This window comes from Sinohyriopsis cumingii, chromosome 1 (assembly GCF_028554795.1).
Source record: "Sinohyriopsis cumingii isolate HCF-2022 chromosome 1, ASM2855479v2, whole genome shotgun sequence".
NCBI lineage: Eukaryota > Metazoa > Mollusca > Bivalvia > Unionida > Unionidae > Sinohyriopsis > Sinohyriopsis cumingii.
In genome coordinates, this window is record NC_142961.1 from 77,308,116 (window position 1) to 77,328,034 (window position 19,919).

At 39.5% G+C, this 19,919-nt stretch overlaps 1 protein-coding gene across 2 annotated transcripts in view; it reads left to right on the forward strand.

Moving 5' to 3' along the window:
• Positions 1–19,919, forward strand: part of LOC149807166 (uncharacterized) — a 268,034-nt gene that overhangs the window by 22,176 nt on the left and 225,939 nt on the right. For both annotated transcript variants that reach the window (XM_089962987.1, XM_089962973.1), the window contains exon 2: positions 17,723–17,836. In XM_089962987.1, coding sequence (XP_089819113.1) covers positions 17,723–17,836 — 114 coding nt within the window. The remainder of the gene's footprint in view (positions 1–17,722; positions 17,837–19,919) is intronic.

The following is a 19,919-nucleotide window of genomic DNA, read 5'->3' on the forward strand; positions in this document are numbered from 1 at the left end:
CCTCGATGGCAAACGGACATAGGTACCGAATTTCTGAACCAAGCTTTCCAAAAAGAATTAAAGAAACGTGACATTCATTTTTTTACCACCGAGAATCCCGAAACCAAAGCCAGCATCGTGGAACGTTTTCAACGCACTTTGAAAGAACGCATGTGGAAATATTTTACGCATCACCACACTCTGAAGTACATCGACATCTTACCACACCTGGTGCAAGCGTACAACCAATCTTACCATCGAAGCATTGGACGTGCCCCGCAAGAAGTGACTCCCGACAACGAAGTGCTGGTGTTTGAGCGCCTGTTTGGTACGTCCCCGACGAGGGCTGTCCCCAAGAAAAGTGGAGTGTTGGCCGTAGGAGATTGGGTGCGCATTAGCAAAACCAAACGCACTTTCGACAAAGGTTACTTACCTAACTGGACGACCGAATTGTTTCGTGTCACTGGACGAGTGCATGGCCGTCATCCTGTCGTCTATAAATTGGAAGACATGAACGGAGTAGTGCTCAAAGGAACGTTTTATTTGCCCGAGTTACAACGTGTCACCAAAAAAGAAGACGACGTGTACGACATCGAAAGCATTCTCGAACGCAGAACCCGTAAAGTGGGTAAACGACGTGTCAAAGAAGTCAAAGTACGTTGGAAAGGATATCCACCTAGTTTTGATTCTTGGATCGACGCTTCGCAAGTCATCGACTATAAAAAGAAGTGACCATCATGCCCTTTCACACAGACGCAGCTACGTCGACCACTCCTTTACCCAGTTCTTCTCTGCAAGATTTACAAAAACAACCTTTGTGGGTGTGGTGTAGAGAACGTGTGCCTAAAACGCAAATCGTCTTTTTCTGCCAAATCTTTGTGGTGTATTGTGTCATCGGGGCAGCCATTGCCAATCTGAGTTTGCAACATGGAGACAAACAACTGTGGACTATTTTATTGAGCAGTTGCATCGGTTACCTGCTTCCCAATCCCTCCCTGAAATTCTCCTCGAACGGGAACCACGGGAACCTTGTGTCCAGTGCCAGTGTCAGTCACCACTCCAATAACAACAACAACCCCATTTTGGGCGGAGACACGCCTCTGACGTCCAGTAGCCCCTCGGACAGCCACAGAACTCTGGAATTATGAGTCACCAAAACCAATTTTGCTTAACCTTACCCAGTGACAGTTCCATGGAGGTGTTTCCCAATAACACGTTGTGCTGTTACACGGCCAAATTACCTCAAGCCATCCTATTAGATCACGAAGCCCATTGGGAAGTGGCTTTGGTGGAAATGATTCACCCAACACAAATCAGAAACATCACTGAAACTCAAAACTTTTTTGAGGTGGAAATCCTGAACGAACAATTGCAACTAATCATGAATGACATCGTGTTTTCAGGGGACACAAAACCATTCAGCAATCCACTCTTCAGTATCTACACCTTGAAAATTCCGCCAGGGTTTTATTTTAGTGGTCAACATTTGGTGGATACCATTGCTTCCAGGTTCCAGTTAACCTTTGGCAAAGCACTGAACAGAGCCAAAAAAAGTGTCACCCTGGAGTACCATAAAGTGGCTCGTCGCTTACTGATGAAATTTCAGGATACCCAAACGTTGTCCCTCAGGTTCAATGGTAGTTTGTTTGAAATTTTGGGTGGACATGCAGGAATGGTTGCAAGCAATTGGAGCCCCAAGATCAACAGTAATATGGATTTTTACAAAGCTTTTGGAAACCCGGTAGAACTGAACCAAGGACTGAATTTGATCTTTGTGTATTCCGATGTGGTGGAGTATAACGTGGTGGGACACACCTCCGTACCGTTACTGCGTGTCATTCCTTTCAAAGTGGATAGTGCCACGACCAGTGACCAGGAAGGTGGAAACACTTATCACGTCCACCGCGAATTTGTACATCCTCACTATTTGCCTGTCAGCAAGTCTTATTTGGACACGGTCAACATTGCTATAAAAGGAGATCTGGGACAAAATATGTCATTCACCAAAGGAAAAGTCACGGTGAAACTCCATTTTAGAAAACGGTTCTTTCAAGATTCGTAAGTCATGTATCCAGTGTACCGAGGGGTTGCTCGACAGCGAGGACACGGTTTAGGAGATATGTTAAAATCGGCCTTTCGTTCGGTGGCCCCAGTCTTGAAACCGATGGTGACACGCGGATTGCACTCCTTGAAAGATGCGGCATTGACGCAAGGCAAAGAATTTCTCCAAAATGTCATCATCGACAAACAAAACCCTAAAGAAGCCTTCATGAGGGCTGGCAAAAATGTCTTGCTGCAGACGGGCAAAGACATTTTAGGCCGACGAGAAACACCTATAAATGCCCTGCACGCTAACGAGTCAGGCATTCAGCAAGGACAAGGCAGAAAGAGACGACGCAGAAAACACCCTTTCACCAGACTTCACACTTCTAAAGCTAGAAAGACAAAGAAAAGAAGAACCGTTCGAGACTTAGACGTTTTCGATTATTAAAGTATTGAGACGCAGAGAAAAAAATGATGCACCGAGAATGTTGCGCCTGTTCCAAGTCGGAACTGGAACTGTTTGCCATGCCCCCCACCGTGATGACGATGCAAGAATGCCAATGGGTGGAATTTCATCCCGTCTCCTCTTTGACGGATTCAGCTCCCATCGAGTTTGAAATCAAAGGACAGCCCGAAGATTACATCGATCTGAATAGCAGTTACTTGTACTTGAAAGTCAAAGTAACCGAAGTGGACGGTGACCCTCTCATTGATACGTCCAGAGTAGCTCCCGTCAACAATTTCATGCATTCCTTGTTCAGTGGAGTGGACTTGTATTTAAATAACAAACTTGTCAGCAGCAGCATGGATACTTACCCTTACCGAGCGTACCTGGAAAATCTCTTGACGTACGGAAAAGAAGCCAAAAACACTCATCTGGATGCTTGCGTGGTATGGAAGCCTGACGCATTAGGTGCAAAGTTCGACAGCACTACAATTGATGGGGATGCTCAAAATTTATCGGGATTTATAGAACGAAGAAAGAAAATTGCACTAAGTCGTAGTTTAGAACTGATGGATCGTTTACATTTGGACATGTGGTTGCAAGAGAAATATTTGCTGAACGGAGTGGATGTCCGCTTGAGACTGAATCGCAGCAGTGCCGCTTTCCATCTGTTGTCTAATACTAACGATTACAAAACTGTCATCCAAGAAGCCAGACTCTACGTGCGACGTGTGGAAGTGTTACCGAAACTAGGTAACGACATCAGTCAGACGTTGAGCAGAACGACCGCCAAGTATCCGATCCGACGAGTGGAAGTGAAAACCTTCACCATTCCTAGGGGACAGCGATCCATGATCGAAGATCATCTGTTCCAAGGACAGCTACCCAAACGTTTGATCCTTGGTATCGTCGAGAATACAGCCTTCAACGGAGCTGTCGATAAAAATCCTTTCAACTTTGGACACTTTGGCGTGTCCAAGATCGAAGTCAATCGCGATGGGAAGACCTTGTGTACCCGACCTTTCGAGCCTAACTTTACCCAGAACAATTACTTGAGATCGTACTTGTCCCTGTACGAAGCCACCGGACAGTTAGGAACCAACACCAGTCACGGCATTACGTACGAGGATTATGCAGGAGGCTATGCTTTGTGGGGTTTTGGTTTCACTCCGGACCAAGGCAGCGACGAGGGACATTTCCACCCTATAAAATCCGGCCAGATTCGAGTGGAAATTCAGTTTGCAAACCCACCCCCTGATGTAACGGTGAACGTCATCCTGTATGCAGAATTCGATAATACGATAGAAATCAACAGTTTGAGAGAAGTCATTCTAGACTATTAGAAGCTATGGAAGACTGTTATCCCTCTTTACCTAGTGGAGAAACTTTGGAGATGGAATGTGAGGAGACCGTGGAAAAAGAATCTCAAGACAAAGACGACGAAGTTATGATGAAGTCAAGATGGCCAGAACAAGAAACGCATTTAGTCTCCTGTTTTGCCAAACACTTGGTGGAAAAAATGACGTAATTGATCAAAAAAGAGTGCTATGGATGTCAAAACGATCATCCCAGTCAAATTCAACACGATAAATGCCTGATGCTGAGTCAAGAAGAAAAATTGGACGAGTATCTGGACGAAGCTTGGAGTCTCATCTCGGACGAAGTCGTGTTGCATCAGTGGTATAAAGACTTGCGTGAACATTCTTGTCCACCATTAACCACTCAAGAGATCGATCGTATCGAAGCTCTCCTGAATCAGAGTGAGGAGACGAAACGAAGAAACGGTTATTTGTCAGACATTTTCAAGCAAAAGTCAGGATCGAATTGATGACTTATTATTACCTGTGAAGAAGGAAAAAACAAAACATGGATACCTGGGAACTTTATTACCTTTTGAACCACAGTTCGTATACGGCTTCTTGGAATCCTGTCGTCTGTGCTAAAGATGAACTCCCTCATCGCAAACCTCAAGACCATCTAGCTTATGTGATCAACACGGACGACAGTCATCTCCCAGGAACCCACTGGGTAGCCGTCTACTTTCCTCAAGAAGGATGTGTGGAATAGTTCGATTCGTACGGATTGCCTCCTTTGGAAGACGATATCATTGACTTTATGAGAAGAAATGCTCAGACCACCCGATTCAATAATGTGAAATTACAAGGCACAGATTCCTTGGTGTGTGGACAATATTGTGTGTATTTTCTGCATCATCGCAGCCTGGGCTATTCCTTAGAACATTTAGTGACTCATTTTGATCCTCGTTCTTCTTCTAGAAATGATGTGAAAGTAGATCAATGGTTTTGTGACCATTATGCTTATCTTTTGTCTCTAGCTAGGAAACGTAGTGTCCATCAATGGCCTAATGACTTCCAACAGTGGAAATCACAATTTCATTCACAACGTTGCCAACCCTGTCCAAAATAATGTGTAAATTGAAAAAAATGTTTGATGTTATATTGTTGGATTATTGTTAAAAATGTTAGAGTTGTTGGTTAGTGTTAAGTGATTTTGAATAAAAAATGTTGTGTTTTGAAAAAATGCCTTTGTCTTTTGTTTGGCTATAAGAATGTTGATTCATGCTCTTTGACTTCTCTCTATCCCTCTCATGACACTCATTGAACGTTGCGGCTCGAAAACCGTAGAGGGATGTTTTCCTTCACGTCCGCGCTTTGACTTTAAGAACCGGGGTAGTTTCCAGTCTAACCATCCATTGTCGCCTCATCCTCCTACGAAGATGTGCTCCAAACTAGCTAAGCTAAACGAAGCCTACGTGAATTTGCATAGGGTCAGACACAGTCTGATACCGAAGCCAGAAGAGATAGAGAATGTGAGAATGTTAAAAGTCACTGAAGACCTGATAGAAGAGCTCTTCAGAGAAGAAGTGAACAGGGAGAAAGAAGAATGGACAGAGAAGTACAGACTTCAGAGACGGCAGCAACAGCAACAACAGCAGCAGCAGCATCAGCAGCAGCAACCTGAACCTGACAGAGGCTTTGTCGATTGTCGTATCGACGCCAAAGAGTTCTTCTTCTCTTTCAGAAGATGCAGACCTATCGACAGAAAGTCTATCCTCAGAGGACGTCGCCTTCTTAGAAACTAAAAGATTGCCATAGCAAACAAAAAAAAACAGCCCTTTTCAGGGCTACCCAATACTCTAGAAAAGAAATAACAATCGATTTGCCAATGTGTGTATGTAGAGTAGTGTGAATATAAACACTGACTCTTTTTTATAGTGTGATTGTATGTGTTTGTGTATATGATTGTGTGTTTGTAAGTGCTCACGTATGTTTGTGTGGATAGTAGATTAAGATTATGGGGTTTTTTTGCTGTTGGAGGTGTGGGGAGAGTAGATTTGGGGTTTGATTGGATTGCTTTGCGTATGTGAATAGTATATTATTTGTTTAATAAAATTGTTTAGAATAGTGATGGGCTGTATAAAAAAGTGAGTGAGTGTTTCTTTTCGGTCCGCGCGTTGTTTGGTTATGATCTAGGTAAGATCAATTTTGTTTTAGGGAGATGTTTTCCATCACGTCCGCGCTTTTAGTATAAATTGAAACTCGCTTGGCAGTCTAGCTACCCTGTTCATTCGTTAACAAGACAATGAATACCAGAATAAGCAAACTTCTTGAACTCCAGATACATCTGGAATATGTCAGGCGCCTGTTAAATGAACTGGCAGCGGAGGCCATAGTAGATGAGGGAAGAATAAAGAAGGAAGAGGAGCAGAGAAGACAGAGGGAAGAGGAGGAAAAGAAAATAGAAGAGAGGATGGCTTACAAGATACCAGAGACAGAGGATTGGGGTGCTGAAGCATATCATCCTCCCTCTGCGCTCTCAAGAAAAAAGTAAAAGGAGACTGGGGAAGAAGATGTGTGTGTGGTGCCAGGCCTGGAAGGTGCCATCATTAACCAGGTGTCACTGGAGTTCAAAAACAAACAGCCCTTTTCAGGGCTACCCAAACCTTTAGAAAAGAAATAACAATCGATTTGCCAATGTGTGTATGTAGAGTAGTGTGAATATAAACACTGACTCTTTTTTTATAGTGTTTGTGTTTGTGTTTGTAAGCGCTGACGTAGGTTTGTGTGGATAGTAGATTTGGGTTTAATTTTAATGCTTTGCGTGTGTAAATAGTAGATTAGAGGTTTGTTTATTGATGCTTCACGTATGTGGATAGTAGATCATATGAAATGAGAAAAGTAAGGGATGTTTTCCTTCACGTCCGCGCGTTTTAAGTGATAATCTAGGTAATATCAATTTTGTTTTAGATTCTACCCATCACTATCACAGCGAACAAACGTATATTTGAGCTCTGATATTGTTGAAAATTTTATTGAAATTACTTCGCAAATGGATACAGTTTTGTTATCGAATATTACACCATTTTGCTGAGAATGAATTATGTAAGGTTTCTGTGACTATTGTTTCAATATCGTTTAAATATATTCAGAATTACATAGATTGACAAACTAACGTTGTTTATTTTAGTGACGTCATTCCCATAACGTCAAGTTTGAAAACTATCTCTGAATTTGCTTGACTTGTTTACTGTTTAAAACCGGCTTGGTGTATAATTTTAAAATTTCTACTGAGTGCGGCCACCACCAACACCAATTAATATAGAAAAAAGGAACAGGACAACTTGTGTAAAGAAATAATGCTAAGAAGAGGAAACGATTAGCAACCCGGCAAGCCGTGAACAAAGGAAGTGCACAGATCTAAGGAACTCTCACAAAGGAACGATAGGAACACGCAGTAAGATAGTAATATATCAGACAAAGGAAATCCAGCCAAGCAGCCCGCCACGCAGCCATTTTGGATCATACCACCTCGTATAAAAGCTAAGTACTTTAGTACAAGGTAGGAAAATTACTAAGCCTGCGGGCAATTAAAACTCTATGCTGTTTACATCTCACTATAATATATTTTACCTTACTTGTACTAAATTCCGTATCTACTCAATTTGCCGCCTATTCTCTTAAACAGTCTCTAAGAAACATACTAGAACCGACTGGATTGAACCCACACATGATACAAGCACCAAATATCATTGTGTGATTTTCAATCATAGAGAATAAATTCGACAAATTACACAACTAACCACTACCTTTTTCTTATAATAACAACTCTAGCTGTTAGCACTGTTCCCGAAAACAGGCACTAGGAAACACACTGATACCACGCCTGGTCAGAATCTCACAAATTACAAGCACAAGCTAACCGCTGTGAGATTTTCCGATTCACGGAACGTAACAGAATCTCATCTCTCATTGTTTCTTCATAACCACAACCACTATTAACAACAATAAGTAACCTAAACCTTATTCAAAACCAAAGTAGGAATGTCTCAATCAATCACAAACAAACTTAACTTTAACACTAGAAAACAAATTCTGAGAAACAATAGGCTTGAAAAGGAAATGAAATCACATAAACCTCCCACCCCTATGACACCAAACCCGCAAATAATCACGGGGAAATTGGATCTCAGTGAAAACTCCAAGCACCTTGAACTTTGCGAGAAGAATCTCAACTTCTCATCCACTCCTGAAAGGAAAGATTTAACAACACCGCATCTAACCACCCCTGAGAGAAATGAACTAATTCAAATATCAGCAGCCGACTTAAGTATCAACTCAACTGTAAGTTTCAAAAACTTACTAGATCCATCGGCAAACAAGGACCTGGATGATACAATACCTATAGAAACACCAATATCGCCACTCCAAAAACAAGACCAGCCACCCACCCCCAAATACATGGTCATTGCACAATCCCCGGAAAAAAAACATATAGCCATGATAATAAGAAACCCACCGAAAATAGGGCCCAACTCATGTAACAAAGGAAAAACTACACCCAAAATGGGGCCCATGGTAACGATAACTCCACCCATTCATATCAGTAACAACAAACCGAAATATCATAACAGTCAGACCCCTGGACCATCAAAACCCTTAACTGAAGAACAATTACTCAGCAGCCGAAACAAAACACAAGCTAACCCAACCACTAAATCAAAACCTAACAGTCAGACCCCTGGACCATCAAAACCCTTAACTGAAGAACAATTACTCAGCAGCCGAAACAAAACACAAGCTAACCCAACCACTAAATCAAAACCTAACGTGTGGGATGGCAAGGGTAAAGGGAAGGGACCCATGTTTACCAAGAACAAACCTGCCCCCCAAAATAATTCAAACTCACACCCCCACAAAGAACCAAAGAAACAGGCCAAATTTTCATATCACCCCATAGAACACACACTTTATATCAGTAGCAACTCCAATAAACTGATAAACTTAACTGTTAACAGTCTCACACAGGCCCTCCTTAGGGTTCATCAAGGACAATTCAAAATATTTAGGCCAAACACAAGATACATAATAGTACACTGCAGCACTCGCAGTCAAATGGCCAAATTCCTAGAAATTGAAATTATTAACAACATTAGGGTTAACGTCGAAAGACACAAACAAATAGGGACAAAGAACATAATAACCAAAACACACAATAGCAACCAGACCCTCATGGCAATAAACAATAACACACGAACAAATGACTTAGCCACATACTCCCGCACGAACACCCCCACATTTAAAGCAGTTCTAAAACTCACAGGACAAAATAAAGGGATAAACAATGAAACCCTCACTGCCAAACTCAAAGACAGTGGTACCCCCATAAATAGGGCGTATAAACTCAAAAATCATTTAGGACAGGAAACCAATACAGCGATACTAGAATCAAATTCTCCACTCTCAACCATGATAAGACTAGATCACTCTGGGGCACGCCACCGCCTTGAGACATACATAAACAAACCCAGGTTCTGCAGCAACTGCCAACACTGGGGACATTTCTCTAACAGATGTAGATATACCCAACTATGCTACAAATGTGGGGGAAACCACAAAGATGTATGTTGTAGAACCACACCCAAATGTACCAACTGCAGGGGCCCGCACCTACCTAAATCCCACGAATGCCCCAACACTATCAAGGAATATCAAACCATAGATATCATGAACAACAAGCAAATCCCGTATCATGCGGCGAAAAAACTAACCCCCAGTAATAAAAATTACCACATCATGACCCCAAACAAACCAGCAACTGAAGCAACCACAGCCCAAACACCCAACCTACCAAGGTCAAACAAGGTCAAACAAGATCAAACAAGATTAAATAAACAAGATACATTCTTAATCAAATCCCACAAAGACTCACAACTCCACCCCGAAGAATCAGATAACACTAACACCAAAAACAAATCACTGTCAAACCCGACAATAGAAAAGTTACTCACAGAGATCAAAGCCGAACTTATCAACAACCACCACTACATCGTGGATAAAATAACACAGATAATAAGCATAATAAGCAAAATCGAATCAAATTTGAAGTTAACATAATAACCCTCAACACAAAAGAATCAATAAATGACCACCCCAATAATGGATTATACAACAAACCGGAACATTATAATATGGCAATGGAATGCTAGAGGCTTAATAAGTAATATCAGTGAACTCAAAGCCAAATTACAAAGCTTAGAACACAAACCAGATATTATATGCATTCAAGAAACAAAAATAACAAGTAGAACCAAACAAATACCCAAACTCCCAGGATATGCCCCAGGTCACTTCAAAAATCGAACCACGGGACAAGGAGGTGGGGGTTTAGCCATCTATATAGCAGATAACATCCCGAATGTAACAACAGTAACCATAACACCAACCCCAGGTAGCAACGAAGCATTCGAAATTCAGTCCCTCATAATTCATACAGGCAAGGGTCAAATACAAATATTCAATATTTATGACCCAGGGGGAACATCAGGCACAGCTAACTTAATTACTTACAAACAAATAAATGATCACAAACGAGTAAATCAGATCGTCATCTGTGGAGATTTCAATGCCCATAACGAGCTATGGGGGGGCGGTGTGACGGACAAAAGAGGCAAATTGATTGAAGAATGGACCGCAGAATCTAACTTAGCCATTTTAAATGACGGTACAAAAACACGCCTTAACCCAGAAAACGGTCTCATGTCCGCCATCGACCTCACCATTTGCTCGCCATCAATAACCCAGGTGGCGGACTGGAGAGTGGATCAAACTGACCCCTTGGGCAGTGATCACTTTCCAGTAATAGTCACCCTGCAGATGACGGTCCAATACAACTCGCTAAAAAGAACCCCTAGATGGATATATTCAAAAGCAGATTGGACCTCATTTAATGAAACACTAAGCAAAATAGACACCAAAAACATAGAAAATGATAATATTAATAAATATTACGAAGACCTGATTGATACCATACTAAAGGCAGCCACCACTAACATACCCAAAACCAGTGGTAACCCACATAAACAAGGAGTCCCATGGTGGAATGATGAATGCAAACAAGCCATCACTGATAAGAAAAAAGCCCTCAATAAATTCAAACGCACTAAAAACTCTATTGATTTCACTATATATAAACAAAAGGAGAAAAACCTTAAAAACATAATTAAACAGGCGAAGGAATCAACTTGGCATAATTACTGCACGAATATCAATATCACAACTAGTACCAAACAAGTCTGGGATAAGATTAGATCAATTAGAGGAAAGACAACTAACACCACTCCAAAAATAGCTGGAGCCATTACTAATAAAGAAAAGGCTGACCGACTAGCTCAGCATTTCTCAGATATGAGTAGCAACACCAACCACACCCCAGCATTTCAATTACATAGGGACAAAGTAGAAAGAACCCATAGTAATCTCTTTAAAGACCTCGGTCCCAAAGTCTCGAACCTAAATAAAGACATTACAACTTACGAATGGGACCTAGCATTGAAAACCAAAAACGAAACTAGCCCAGGGGAAGATCAAATAGGATACACAATATACAAAAATATCCCAAATAACATTAAACAAACAATTATTAAATTACTAAACCAAATATGGACCTCAGGCAAACTACCCGATAAATGGAAACACGCAATAGTAATTCCAATACCCAAGCAAGGAAAAGACCCTAACGATATTAGCTCCTACAGACCCATTTCCCTAACAAACAACATTTGTAAGATCATGGAAACCATAGTCACCAACCGACTCAAACACCACCTAGAGAGCAATAATTTAATCTCCGATAATCAATGCGGATTTAGAAACAAAAGATCCACCACGGATCAACTAATACGATTAGAAACCGCAATTAAATTGGCGTTCAACTCCAAACGCAAAGCTGATAGGAATTTAATTGCAGTATTTATTGACCTCGAAAAGGCATTCGACCTTGTATGGACCAAAGGCTTATTAGCCAAACTCAACCACTACGCCATCACAGGTCGAATGTTTAAATTCATTGAAAACTTCCTCGCTGACCGTAAAATATCAACCAGAGTCGGCGACACCTACTCTGAACCACACACACTTGAAAACGGTACACCACAAGAGAGCGTACTCAGCCCAACCCTTTTCAACATCATGATTAATGACTTGGACACCAACTTAACATCAAAACTAATTGAACTCTCACAATTTGCTGATGATAGTGGATTATGGAGAGCAGGAAACCCTTCCAACCACAAAGTAATCAGCGATATTCAAACAAGTTTAAACAAAATATGGAAATGGGCTGATAAATGGGGTTTCAAAATATCCCATGAAAAAACCATAGCAGTATTATTCACCACCAAACGTAAATTACAAAATCAGTTTCCCAAACTCACCATCCAAAATCAAGAAATTAAATTCGTAAATGTAGCACGATTTTTAGGAATGCATTATGACTCCAAGCTAAACTGGGGACACCACATAAACGAACTAGTCAAAAGGTGTAATAAAGACCTTAACCTCCTTACAACCCTTAAAGGAACCACCTGGGGATCCAATCAAGAAACCTTACTAGCTTTATATAAATCGTTAATTAGATCTAAACTAGATTACGGATGCCAAATTTACAACTCGGCACCGCAAAATAACCTCAAAAAACTAGATAGCATACAAAGAAAGGCCCTAATTATTTGCACTGGTGCACTACCATCCACATCACTAGTGGAACTTCAGATCTTAACTGGAGAACTGCCGCTCCACCTTAGAAGACAAGAACTCACCCTCAGATATGCAGCCAGGCTAACAACACACCCCGACACACACCCCACCCGGCTAGCTATAAATAAATGCAACATACCTTTTAGAACTAAATTATCACAAAACATACCAGCAGGGAAATTAGTCCATCAATTAGTTGAACAACTTCCTATAGACAAACTCCAAGCAGAAATTGCAAATCACTATGACAAAGAACCATGGATAAATATCAACCCCACAGTTAACACCCTCATTACGAAATATGGCAATAAAAACGAACAGGAACTCAAACTAAACACAATCTGTACAGAAGAAATCAACTCAAAATATTGCAACTACATTAAGATTTACACTGATGGATCCAAAATTACAGAACCACCCAGAACAGCAGCAGCTTACGTAATCCCCGAACTTAACATTAAAGTAGGAAGAAGACTACCTAACCTCTGCTCTATATACACAGCTGAATTCTGGGCCATACTTGAAGCACTCAAATGGATCAAAGAGAACAAAATACCCCAAGCGGTAATAATAAGTGACTCGCTAAGCGTCATAAACTCAATACTTAATAACAACACCAAATCAAGAGAAAACTATCTTAGGCAAACCAATTTATTGTTAAAAATACTGAACAATAATAACTTACAAGTAGAATTTATGTGGATACCATCCCATATTAACATACCAGGTAACGATATGGCAGATATAACAGCTAAACAAAAACTAAACGAAACCACTCACATCAACCTAGATTATAGCATATGCGAACTCAATAGCATATCTAAAACCCTCATTGATAATAAATGGCAGGAATTATGGAACACAAGCACTCAAGGCAGGAAACTAAAAACCATCATTAAAGAAGTATGTAGAAATAGGAAACCACCCAAAACAAAAGGCAGTGAACAAAAATTCATAAATAGAATACTCACGGGCAAAACCAAGCTGGCTAACAGCTTCGGACAGTACATAGGACCACAACCACATAACCCTAACTGCTACCACTGCAGGGTCCCAGAAGACATAGAGCATATTTTTAACAACTGCCATACACTTGAAAAAGAAAGGGCTAAGTTTAAAGTTAAACAGCATAAAATTGGATCCCCTACAACATACCCAGAATTCTTGATGAACACAAACCCCAATATTAATCTAACATTCAAAAATATCATAAGTTTTATACACGAATCCAATCTACTCAAAAAAATCTAAGAAAGTAAATCAAAGACCAGTTAAAAATATAACAAATCACTGTTTGGGAATTATGACGGCCGGCTCGGTCTCGTGGGTTCACAGACTGACACAGCCGTTCATAGCCCGAATAATAAAAACCAGTTAAGGACGAATATTACAAAATCACTGTTTGGGAATTATGACGGCCTGCTAGGTCTCGTAGGTTCACAAACTGACACAGCCGTTCATACCCCGAATAATAAAAACCAATTAAGGCCACAAAAAATTAAAATAGGAAAATAGGAATTAATTAAAACAGGACTCCATAATAACATACAAACAACCATAAAAACAAGTTTTCATTCCAAACCAATAAGATAGGGAATCAAAATAAATAAGGAATTGATGAATAAAAAAAAAAAAAAAAAAAAAAAAAAAAAAAATGCTCCTAACCGTCTCCTTATCTCTTAAACAACATCTGGCTGAACTTTTAAATCAAGCTTCCACAGCTATTTCTACTAACATACTCAGCCAAATCCAGGCAATGTTGGCAGACGACACTGAAGAATTTGAAACTTCCACGCTGGCAGCGGCCCTGGAAGTATCATCATCCAGCGGCGATGAAGCTGATGAACCTGCACCACCTAAACAGAGTGGAAAAAAGGAAGGCTCTGTCTACCGGAATATCGGACTGGGAAAGGCAATTGATGATATCAAAAAAGCGGGCCACTTCGTCAATGCCACAAGACCGGGTGTCCTAATGTGACCTCATCGCTGCCGACCAATCGTGGCGGGAGTCACATACTGCTTGGTTTGACACCTGGGGCATTTCAATCCAACTAAGAAACACGAGTGTGTGGTGTGACTATTCCCACTCATGTCTATTAGCCTTTCAGTCAGCTTGTTAAGGACTAGTTAGTCCTACACCTGAGTGGCTAAATTAAAAAGTACTCTTTGAGTACATAAAAGCCTGGGGGATGAGGCTCCTTTTCCTTCCCCCAGGAGTAATTAAAAATCACGCAGTGCGTGAATAAAAAAGTGGTACATGTTCAAAAGAACGAAAGCCACTATAATCCAACTAACTAACTAACTAATTTTGTTTTAGGGGGATGTTTTCCATGACGTCCGCGCTTTAACTATAAAGCTAACAGTGTTAGCCATTAGAACCCATTCCACGGAATAAAAACAAAGAAAATGGTGGTAGCAACAGCGTTACTGAATCATTTGATAGGCATTTATTATTGGATAGTAGATGTTACGTTTGTCATGGAAAAGATAGAGAAAGAATTCAAATTAGAAAAGTGTCTTGACTGTTTTAATAATTTGAAGGAAGCAAAGGAGATAGTAACAGGAATGATGGAAGAAGAGGAAAAGAGACTGAGAGGATTGATTGACCCGCCTTATGTAAGAGTGGGAAGTTTAAAGGAAGCACTTGAAAATCTCATCGAAGTTAGGTGCTTCTTAGAAAAGATATTGAATTGGACGGAGTGGCGATACGTAAAATGGGGGTTGGACCAGCTGACAAAAACGGAAGAAGTAATGAGGAAAGTGATGACGGAAGAGGTAAAGAACATCAAAGAAAAGTGGACTAAGGAAAGAAAAGAAGAAGAAAATAGAAAGAGAAAAGAAAGCTTTGAGAAACTCAACAATAACTGGATACGAATACAGGAGAAATTCCGAGCGATAGGTCATCCTGACTGGATGCCTGAATCAGAAATAAAGAAGACAGGAATAATGGCAAAAGTTAGAAGATGGCTACAGAAGTGGACGAAATAAAAGAAGAAGATGATGATGAAACCAAAGGCCCTTTTCAGGGCCACTCATAGGTCTCGAAAAGAGATTGACTTTCAATTGCCTACCCCTTTTTTTATTTTTTTTATTTTTTAAAAAAAAAAATCCCATGTTAAATTTCCCTTGACGCTATACAGTCGCACCCTGTTTAAATTCCTTTGACGCTATACAGTCCCATATTCCCATGTTCAATTCCCCTTTGTCGCTCAACAGTCCCAAAATCTATTTCCCATGTTAATTTCCCTTGTCGCTAAGCAGTCCCACGATTTTTCGTCCATGTTAAATTTACATAGTCGCTAAACAGTCCCAGGGTGGTTAATGTTAAATTTACATAGTCGCTAAACAGTCCCGGGGGGTGGGTCTGTAATGCTAATTCCCATTGTCGCTGAATCGTCCCCTTTCACTACCTTTCTATATTAAAGTCTAATTAATACCAACAATCGGGCCCGACAGTCATAAAAATTTGTTTAGAATTTCCAGTAATTGGAAATTTGAATCGATATGTGCCAATGCATCCTTTTAAATGAGTACAGAATTTTGATATCGACTATTTAAGAGTTTAATATTGTTTTTTTCTGAGTTTATCGTGGTATAAACTGTCTGTTGCCGACTTGCACAGCAAATAACGTCCGAAGAACGTTATGTAAGATGTGTGAGCTGGCAACTGACAGTTTATACTACGATAAACTCAGAAGAAACAAAAAACGTTAAACTCTTATAATTACAGTTATTTATAATTTTATTATTTATTATTGTTATTTTGTTTTGTATCAAGACATTCCCTATCAGTTTAGAGACTCTGTAACCGAATGAATTCTTGTTGAGGCGTTTGCTATGTGGCTATTTATAGAACAGGGCATCTCCATCTGCAACGTAATATCTTCGTCAATATCAAATAAAAAATTATACCAGTGGTAGGCAATCTAAGGTTTTGAATATTTTACAGCATGGTCTCAATCTTTTATTTAAATTGGCATATGTTTTCTGAGTAGATGTTCAATATTCAAAGCAAAGGATGTGTTGTTTTGTTCGACATACGAATGACTCTTGGATTTTATGCTATCATGAGTTCACTGTGACTTGTGAATCGTTATTGTCCAGACACGTGAGTAACAAATTTTCGCGTCTTTAAATCTATTTTCGTGTTGATTGACAGTTTAGGTTACTTTCAGGGGCTACTTACAAATGAAACTAAGACTATCGGTAAATGGTTATAGTGATGGGAGTCCAATAGTCAAATAGTGCAAAACTTCGACATTAACAGTTACGATTGGGGCTGTAGCAGATCTCACACCCACCCCACATCGTAACTATCAAGGTCAGCGTCTTACATTGTAGGACTATGAATCCACTTGTTATAATGCTAGTCTTTCGACCCACCCTTCTCCCAGTCCATATATCCATTTACCAATGGCTTTAAATCCATTTGTAACGAGCTGTGGTAAAAGAGCTTTATCCCCAATGTTCTTGGCAGGTTTTGAGTTTCCCAGCTTTTCTTTTTCAAATCTAGTCCAAGAAAAAATTATTTATATTCAGAAAAAAGCAAAGATGTGTTATTTGGTTCTGTCAAATCAATTTAATCAATTTTCTAAATAAAATATAAACCCACCGTTTTTATTTCGTTTTAAAGGCATGCAGAGTGTATGTGTTCCAGTTCACTGCTTACGTTAGTTACTTTGCACGTGACTCTATTTATGGAAGTTAGTATAAAGTAGTCCTCCTTACAGTTCATGCGGTCAGTTGCGTCTGATCACATAATTATTTTCTGACCAATAGAAATCCTCCGTTCATTTATCTATTGATGCAACTGCAATTACGTCTGATACGGAAGGGCCAGGACTAGAAGTCAAGAAACTGTCTGAGCACAAAATTTAACTCGTGCTCAAATAAAAAGAAAGTGTTGCATAACCTTGCTCCGAGCAACAGTAGGATCAAGAATATTTTACCATTTTCCGAATATTTGAACTGCTACATAAATAAAAATGTGTATCTTATTGTTGGTTTCTAAATATGAATTTTCCTTACGGAATTTTGAGTCTAAGTTCAATTTCGACTGAGTAAATATATCGAGAGTTCTTACATTTTATTTTGTCATACAGTCAACATAATAATCAAATTTATTCTTTAAAAAATGAAATGGGATCCATAATCACAGCTTTTCTTGACTTTACATAAAGTGGTCTTTTTGTGGTTCCAGAGTGTCTTTCGGCAGCAAGGGATCTATGGTGGAAACCCTTATTATTGAAGATCAAACCGATCAGCAACAATATATGGGGAAGCTGTACCAAAAGATCGCTACTAAGGACAAAATGTGAGTACTATGTCAAAACATGATTTTTACCCATGTTTAAAGATTCATTCCATGCTGTACAAAATATTGAACTGGGAGGAATGGTAGCACAAGCTGGGTACATTTGTTTAGAACTAGGTCGAGAGTTTCCGAATACATCATTGTCAATCAGTTGTCTACATCTGTGCAGCATATAAAATTGTGTTAAAAACAAGAAAAACATAGATAAAGAATAATCATGCATCTACGGTGAGAGACATTCGAAAAAACTTGAAATAACTACATGCTCTGTACGCCTTTAATCTGCTCCATCTTTAAAAGTATATGGATCATAGTAAGTCGTCATATTGTCACACTTTGTTTGCATGTTCCAAACCTTTGCTAGAGCAGGGGAGACAAGCGTGAGACTTTAGGTTAAAAGCTTGAACCGAAGGATTCAGACTTTTCCATGCGCGAGAGGGAATTGTGAACCTGAGCGTTCAGAGGTTCCCGAGCGCGATGGAAAAGTTCAAGACTGAGGTTTCAAGTGCATTCAGAGAAAAAATAGAAGTTTAAGTTTGGGTTCATAGTTTCATGAGCACTAAGGAAATGTTTGAGTCCGAGGGTTAAGATATTCTCGAGCACGATGGAAAAATTGAGTTGGAGGGTTCAGAATATCCTGGGTCCTTGTTTGAGCCTGAGTATGGATAGTTTCCTGAGCACGATGGAAAAGTTTAACTCGATGGTTGAGAAGTTCTTCAGTATGACGGAAAAGTTTCAGCCCGTGTTCATAGTTTCATAAGCACTAAATAAATGTTTGAGCCCCAGGGTTCAGAGTTTCATTAGCACGAGGGAAAAGTTTGAGCCTGAGAGTTCAGAGTTTTCCTAATCAGGAGTAAAAAATCAGAGCTCGAACGTTTAGTTTACCGAAGTGTCATGACAACATTAACGAGCAGTAAACAGTGTTTGATCATTTTTATTACATGAGTACATACAAAATAAGTAACTCATTTGATCATTATTATCTCAAGAGCATCTACAAAATAAGTAACTCATTTGATCAAAATTATCTCAAGAGCACATACAAAATAAGTAATTCATTTACTTGTTACCTACAAGCAAAATTTTTTTTTAAAAAACAACAGAAACAAAGCAACTTCTCAGTCGACACATGCATTTACGATGCTTGGGTACAGCTGATGTCACGAAATCGCCTGTCAGAGCAAGCTGGAATCGTTCAGATCATGCAAGAATAGTTCTGTACGGTTTCCCAAAATTTGTTTTAAAAAAAGATCAGATTTTTTGTTGAAATGCAGTTTTCAAGAACGATCGCATTCTTTTTGTTATCATTGGTTAATTTATCTAATGTAAGGAATATATCATTTTCTCTACTGTAAGGAATTGGTCATTTATTCAGATGTAAGGAATTGGTAATTTTCCCTGATGCACGGAGCTGGTCATTTCTCTGATATAAGGAAATTCGTCATTTTATCTAATGTAATGATAGTGGTATTTGATGGTGCTATAATGCATCTATAATTTGATAATGTATGATTTTAGTTTCAGCTCTATGTTCTAAGTAGCTATTGACATCAATATGGGTCTTCCATCTACAGTCCAAACCGCGTTGATTTTAATAAGTGGTCTACCATCAATTTTAACGTTGAGATCTGAACGAGATTTCCTTTATTTTAAAGAATAAGCTATATATATGGAATTTTACACAAAACAGATTCTCGTTTGATTTGAGAATGTAGACTTCTTTTTTACGACTGGTCATCACAAGACTGTTCCTAGAAAAGAACGCAATACTTGAGTAATACAATCGACGACAGTACACATTGTAATAAGGTAAAAATATTTGTGTATGTGTGCTTAATGTACAGCAGCACGTGCCATACGTACGCAAAGGGCTGGATGTTCTGATATTAGCTACAGGCTAAGCATTATGTCGATGTGCAAGATTTTAGTACTTTTAGAAATTAGTTTGAGACTGGTGCTCAAGTACGTAGACATATAGTTCGCAATATAAATTATAAATAGTGTATATGTTCTGCCTCTAGAACATACGGAGGAGGATTTATAATATTTTGAAGATAATTTCTTGGAGGAGATTTTTTCCAAA